General features: G+C 48.4%; 1 protein-coding gene across 1 annotated transcript; it reads right to left on the minus strand.

The window, feature by feature from the left end:
* Window positions 1-1,265: 1,265 nt before the first annotated feature.
* Window positions 1,266-2,362, minus strand: LOC123519083 (G-box-binding factor-like). Its single transcript, XM_045280273.1, has 2 exons — window positions 2,085-2,362; window positions 1,266-1,950 (listed from the first exon to the last, which is right to left on the minus strand). The coding sequence occupies exons 1-2, from the start codon at window positions 2,360-2,362 to the stop codon at window positions 1,266-1,268; spliced, it is 963 nt and encodes a 320-aa protein (XP_045136208.1).
* Between the last annotated feature and the right edge of the window lie 4,693 nt (window positions 2,363-7,055).

Consider the following 7,055-nt stretch of genomic DNA (forward strand, 5'->3'; position numbering starts at 1 on the left):
CGAAAAGAGGGCGAGAGGGATAAGAAAGAGGATGCTGAGAACTAGGAGGAGGAAGAGGAGGAGGAAGAGGAGGAGAAAGAGGAGGAGGAGGAGGAGGAGGAGGAGGAGGAGGAGGAGGAGGAGGAGGAGGAGGAGGAGGAGGAGGAGGAGGAGGAGAAGAAGAAGAAAGAAGAAGAAAACTAGCTACAAGACAGTATATGGCGTCACATTATCAAAGGAAATTCCGTCTCTGTGCCTTCCTGGAGTTCCGTCGTTGTGTTTTTCTATTTACATCCTGTGTGGAGGGCGACGAGTCCGATCTGTTCCTTGACTCACTTGTTGATGGGAGGAAGCCACGTGTTGCCCCGGGCTGAGAGTGGGAGGAGGCTGGGGCAGAGGAGAGAGAGAGAGAGAGAGAGAGAGAGAGAGAGAGAGAGAGAGAGAGAGAGAGAGAGAGAGAGAGCAGTCGGTATTGCATAATAATTGTCTGACTTAAGGTTTTGTATATTTTTTCTTCTTCTGTGTACGCCTTCCCTCTGTAAGTGTCTGGGTGATAGCCTTTACTTTTCAGCTACGCCTTTTATCAAGAAATATCTACACGTTTGATAACACATACGGCATAAATAAGGCAGGCTGTCCTCGTGGAAGCAACAGCCTTGCTTGATGCAGTAAAAACATGAGATGTGGCGACTTAATTTCAGCGTAAATAACAATTGCATTCTCGGGGTTCCTGCCAGGAGATTATAAGCCTCGAGTTACAGCAGCACAACTAGGATTCATTAAATTCTTACCAATCTACAAAAAAAAAAACTTGCCCTCGGTAATAAACTAGTTCATTGGACTTAATTCTAACTCTGATACGCAGATGAAAATGTCCAAATTCCACAGCCATATTTAGCACTCATATATAATTCTAGTGTTGCAAGACAAAACCAATAACGAAATAAAGATAAGTCCTTCATGATACCGAAAAATAATTAAGTAGATTATGAAAATGCCTTGAAATTGCTAGTAATTTTTTTTTTCCGAAATGCAAGGAAACTTCTAATGTATTGCTTCAAATTTTAGTAAGAATACAATAAGAATGATGATCCATAGTACACAAAGAAAAAGGAAAACCAACAAAGTTCCTTCAAAACACGTGCACAGAGGATGCTTCGTCAAAATATTTAAAAAATGATCAGAGACGGGAGATAAACTGCAAGCAATCTAGGAACCCGATGGCTGAGTCTTGGCAGTCAGTTAGCATTCAGTCCCATTTGCCTGAGGTGAGAGACAAAATGCCTTCACATCTGGTCACATCGAAGGTCAACACAACCCGGAAATACCTGCGTCTCTGCTCCCCTGCACGGCCGCCCTCGCCCCGGTGCACCTGTACTTCTGATTGCCTGCCGAGGCGCCAGGTAATTGGAAGGTGTAGCCACACGGCAGCCGGAAACTCCTACCGGATTGAAGCGAACCACGGCTCCACCACTCCACTTGTTTCTATGTTCCTTTGCTGGTGCTGTTTCTTCGTTGGTGCTGTGTTTCTTTGCCGGTGCTGTGTTTCTTTGGTGGTGCTGTGTTTTTTCGCTGGTGCTGTGTTTCGGTGCTGCGTTTCTTCGTTGGTGCTGTGTTTCTTTGCTGGTGCTGTGTTTATTTGCTGGTGCTGTGTTTCTTTGCTGTTGCTGTTTTTTTTCGCTGGTGCTGTATTTCGGTGCTGCGTTTCTTTGCTGGTGCTGTGTTTCTTTGCTGGTGCTGTGTTTATTTGCTGGTGCTGTGTTTATTTGCTGGTGCTGTGTTTCTTTGCTGGTGCTGTTTTTTTCGCTGGTGCTGTATTTCGGTGCTGCGTTTCTTTGCTGGTGCTGTGTTTCTTTACAGGTGCTGTGTTTCTTTGATGATGCTGTGTATCTTTGCTGGTGATGTGTTTCTTTGCAGGTGCTGTGTTTCTTTGATGATACTGTGTTTCTTTGCTGGTGGTGTGTTTCTTTGCTGGTGGTGTGTTTCTTTGCTGGTGCTGTGTTTCTTTACAGGTGCTGTGTTTCTTTGATGATGCTGTGTTTCTTTGCTGGTGGTGTGTTTCTTTGCTGGTGGTGTGTTTCTTGGCTGGTGCTGTGTTTCTTTACAGGTGCTGTGTTTCTTTGCAGGTGCTGTGTTTCTTTGATGGTGCTGTGTTTCTTTGGTGGTGCTGTGTTTCTTTGATGGTGTTGTGTTTTTTTTGAGTGGTGCTGTGTTTCTTTGCTGGTGCTGTGTTTCTTTGCAGGTGCTGTGTTTCTTTGCTGGTGCTGTGTTTCTTTGCTGGTGCTGTGTTTCTTTGCTGGTGCTGTGTTTCTTTGGTGGTGTTGTGTGTCTTTGGTGGTGCTGTGTGTCTTTGATGGTGCTGTGTTTTTTTTGCAGTTTCCATAAAGCACGTCTGCTGAATAAAAATGTTTGGGTATTTTACACTTTTGTTGTTGAATTGGTGATTTTAGCATTTAGTTTCCATTCTTGAGGGTTCCAGTTTTTAGTTCAATAAAGTTTATTAAAGGCATATGAAGCTTATCGGTTTCTTTTTTTTAACTGACTGAATGAGCATGTGAAGCAATTTGACTTGACAGAAGAACAACCAGCTGACCAGACCTACACACACAAAACATACAAAAGAAGTGAGCAGCGCTGCCCCGAGGATGGTGGTGATCAGTATACACACACACACACACACACACACACACACACACACACACACACACACACACACACACACACACACACACACACACACGTAGTGTAGTGGTTAGCACGCTCGACTCACAATAGAGAGGGCCGGGTTCGAATCCCGGTAAGCGGCGAGGCAAATGGGCAAGCCTCTTAAGTGGCCCCTGTTCACCTAGCAGTAAATAGGTACGGGATGTAACTCGAGGGGTTGTGGTCTCGCTTTCCCGGTGTGTGGAGTGTGTCATGTGGTCTCAGTCCTACCCTAAGATCGGTCTATGAGCTCTGAGCTCGCTCCGTAATGGGGAAGATTGGCTGGGTGACCAGCAGACAACCGAGGAGGTGAGGTGAATTACACACTCGGGGCTCCCACTAACGTGAACACTGGCAGCAATACACGCAGCTTGTGCCGTTACCTGCACCTGAGTAAGATTCCCGCATTTCCAATGAATCGTGTCCATTTTTTATGCATCGTGATACCTTATGAGAGAGAGAGAGAGAGAGAGAGAGAGAGAGAGAGAGAGAGAGAGAGAGAGAGAGAGAGAGAGAGAGAGAGAGAGAGAGAGAGAGAGAGAGAGAGAGAGAGAGAGAGAGAGACACACACACACACACACACACACACACACACACACACACATACACAATGGGTAACCTCCTCACCTTCGGAGTCAGCTTGGCAAGGGCCGAGGGTTTCTCTCGGTTCAGAAGCCACGGTCAAGTTTACCTGCGGCAGTAATGATGCTGACCTTCGAGAGTTACCTGACGTGGTGGTCGTGCGGACAGATGGTGTTGGGAGAATTAGTTAGTTAAAGTGGTACCCGTGAGCTGTAATTAGCTCTTGTTTGTGTCTCGGCTCCCACTGACTTCATTCCCTCTATAGGCTTCATGGCAGACCTGAGACCACCTCCATCCTTTCACATTGCCTCACTCTCTTCAGACCTTCGGAACTCCTGTCAGCCTTAGAATGATGGCTAATAGTGTCCAAGAAAGGGTAATTTTGCAGCAGTTACATACCACTCCCCTCTCATATACCACCTCTCCGCCTTCTGCGCCCTTCCTCCGCCCACAGATGCCCTCGCCCTCACTCTCACGCCAGTGGGACTTACCTGACCCGCCACTCAAGACACTTATGCCTCAGCTTCTGCCCCCATACATCTTCAATGGTACCCACTCGTCCCGCTAAAACACCACCCCGCACTGCTCACCTGGACCTGCCCACCCATACCCAGACCCGCCCTGTTGTGCCACTTCCCAGCTACTGCCTTAGCCACCACGCGCCTTCCTCCTTTTCTTCTACTCCTCCTGTGCACCGGTCGCCTCCAGGAGTGGGCGCTGATTGCAGTGTCCGCTAATTGCAGTGTCCGCCGAGGCAAGTGGCGGTCTCCGGTAGCCTGGTCCGCCGCCAAGATGCCAGATTACCTGCCGTAATTAACCGGGCAGACAGACGAGGGCTCAGGTGCTCCCGGGACGTGGGAAAGTGGCCGGGGCGGTGAGCATCCACAACAAAGGTGAGAGGCTTGGTGCTCCGCTCTCGGCGTCAGCACCTCTTCGGCACCAGGATGTCAGTGTGTATTTTGCGTCTGTAATCGATGTTGATTCCGCAGCCATCGTCTCGGTATAGAGTGTGAGATAGCGCCCGGGGCAGGTATTTCGAAGCGAGAGACATATAATAAACACCAGAGATTTACATCTTATAATCACAAATGGTGAAAGTATTCCCACTGGGGGGTAATGCATTTTCTGATGCCATACCGCCAGTGAGGCTGTGGACGTGAGGATTACATGGAAGGATTTATTCGTGCACGAGGTTAATTGACGCGAGTCTGGTTGGCTGTGAAATATTTATGAGTGGATTTATCATTGTCCACGATAAGGGTAACCGTGTGGTCGTTAGTTATTATAAGCAGACAAGATTTACCAACACTCATCGATCACTGGCGAGTCAAGCCATTAGTGGAGAATTATCTACTGCGTCGGAGTTGTCGTCTCCCCGTCGCGTTGAATCCCAGTCAGATGGTGAGGCACCGTCAGTGGTCACCTGTGAGACTGCAGGTGGCTGCAAGGACGCAATGACCACTCCAGCACATGAGTGACGAAAGAAAGAAAGAGAGAGATTGAACAACAAAATGCGTACCTACATAAAGTATTCAAGTCATCCTTCCACTGATTTGAGTGCCCCTTATTACCTGAGAGGTTATCTGCGGCGGGGAAATGAAAACCTCCCACACAGTGTTCGCGCGTCTCGGTCTCTCTGGCTCCCTAAATCACCACCACGCTCTCCTTTATCTCTCGGGACTCTTACGACGGTTTTCAAATTAGTTGTTGCTGCCTCCTGCCGGTCAAGGTTGTTATTCGGCGTTACGTTGGCTCGTAAAGTGATTAAACAACAACAACAAAAAAGTTACCCTCTGGGGCACATTCTTTCAGTTTTCAATTCCTGTTGAATGGAGAGCAAGAAAGATGAACTATTCTCTGAGAAACTGCCTTCACCGTAGAAATATTCAATGCACAGCTACGTTTCCATTGTGTCCAGAGTGAATTCTTTAGTAATTTAATTAATAAGCAAAAAAATATCCACTCCTACCCTCTTACCATGAAATTAGCATTCTCTTTTTTCTGTGCTGTCTGAGTTGGCAGTGGCCCCGAGGCGACTCCACGAGGGCAGCGCGGCAGTAATTATGGCCGCCGGCAGACTGGTCAGCGGCGGGATTGTCGGACTCGTTAATAATCTGCCCTGTTATTACGCCGTCCGGAGCTGCCCTGCGCCGCCACCTGGTACAGCGACGTGCGGCTCCTTCAGCTGGATACTCCGTGCCTTCGCCGACGGTGGTCTTGGGGTGGGGCTCCTCCCTTCAAGGACAACATGAGTCCCTCGCCGCAAACGTCTCCTGAAGCGTCTGCTAGTGGTGTTCGGAAAGGTGCGTTGGTCGGCGGCGTGTGTTGCAGGGTGTGGAGGCCAGAACAAAGATGGGAATGGCTCCACCCGCTGGCACGGCTCCAAGGACACCAGGATCATACACCCGGAAAAAAAAAAAAAAAAAAACGTATTGCCTTCTCAATTAATTAAGGTGGATATTACATGGTCATTATACACGGCTACTGGGAGACCGTCTGGTGGGACAATATGTATGTTGTCAGGCACATGCACGGGCCTTGTTTCCTGAGTGTGTGTGTGCCTGTGTGTGTGTGTGTGTGTGTGTGTGTGTGTGTGTGTGTGTGTGTGTGTGTGTGTGTGTGTGTGTGTGTGTGTGTGTGTGTGTGTGTGTGTGCGGGTGTGTTGCTGAATATATCAATACTTTGAAGTACATATATGGGTATCAAGATGTACTGGCTTCCTGCAAGCATACCTAGTATCTCAGGCCTCGCGTTCCCTCCCGCTGGGTCACCATCACCTCCACCACCACCACCACCTCGCTCACCGCCTCCGCCTCCCCGTGGCGATGCCCGGGGCCCTGCGACCCAGGGGTCACATTGTGTAATTATCGTCCCTCACCAGCTTCCTGTCCATCCGGAGGCACAGATTTCTGGGAGTGGGTTGAGGGCGTGAAGGAGCGGCGTCCTCTCGGAACAAAGGTAAGCTGGTGGCCGCGACGCATCACCTGACCGCGGCAGTCCTGTGTTGTTTTGGTGGAGATACTGTGTAAATTGTTACGCACCGATACTACTTGTATGATGGTGGAGACAGGAGGAAACTTGCTTCACGAGACTTGGTTCGTGATTTACATGAGAATAACCTATAATTTCAGCAGCTCTACACACACACACACACACACACACACACACACACACACACACACACACACACACACACACACACACACACACACACACACACACACACACACACGGCCCAGTAGCTCAGTGGTTAGAGCGCTGGCTTCACAAGCCAGAGGACCGGGGTTCGATTCCCCGGCCGGGTGGAGATATTTGGGTGTGTCTCCTTTCACGTGTAGCCCCTGTTCACCTAGCAGTGAGTAGGTACGGGATGTAAATCGAGGAGTTGTGACCTTGTTGTCCCGGTGTGGTGTGTGCCTGGTCTCAGGCCTATCCGAAGATCGGAAATAATGAGCTCTGTGCTCGTTCCGTAGGGTAACGTCTGGCTGTTTCGTCAGAGACTGCAGCAGATCAAACAGTGAAACACACACACACACACACACACACACACACTGAAACAGAATGAGTAGTTGATATTCTTTAGCAATTGTTTGTTTGGAGTATAACTGTGGACAATTTCATGATGAAGTTCACATTTTTGCCATAATTACATGGACCTTTGCCTTGCTTGCTGTTCTTTAATGACAATGTATATTTTTTTCTCATTGTCCAATTTTTGTATGTTGATCAAACAGTAGGAAATTTGCCACACGTTTTTGGAGATAATAATTGCAAAAATGAGCTTTCGATTT

This window comes from Portunus trituberculatus, chromosome 44 (genome assembly GCF_017591435.1).
Source record: "Portunus trituberculatus isolate SZX2019 chromosome 44, ASM1759143v1, whole genome shotgun sequence".
Classification (NCBI taxonomy): Eukaryota; Metazoa; Arthropoda; class Malacostraca; order Decapoda; family Portunidae; genus Portunus; species Portunus trituberculatus.

Bases quoted from the DNA above. Each gene is read 5' to 3' on its own strand.
- LOC123519083 (XM_045280273.1), bottom strand. From the start codon at position 2,362: ATGGAAACTGCAAAAAAAACACAGCACCATCAAAGACACACAGCACCA. The intron at 1,951-2,084 runs GTAAAGAAACAC...ACACACCACCAG, and splicing joins TGCAAAGAAACACAGCACCT to CAAAGAAACACACCACCAGC.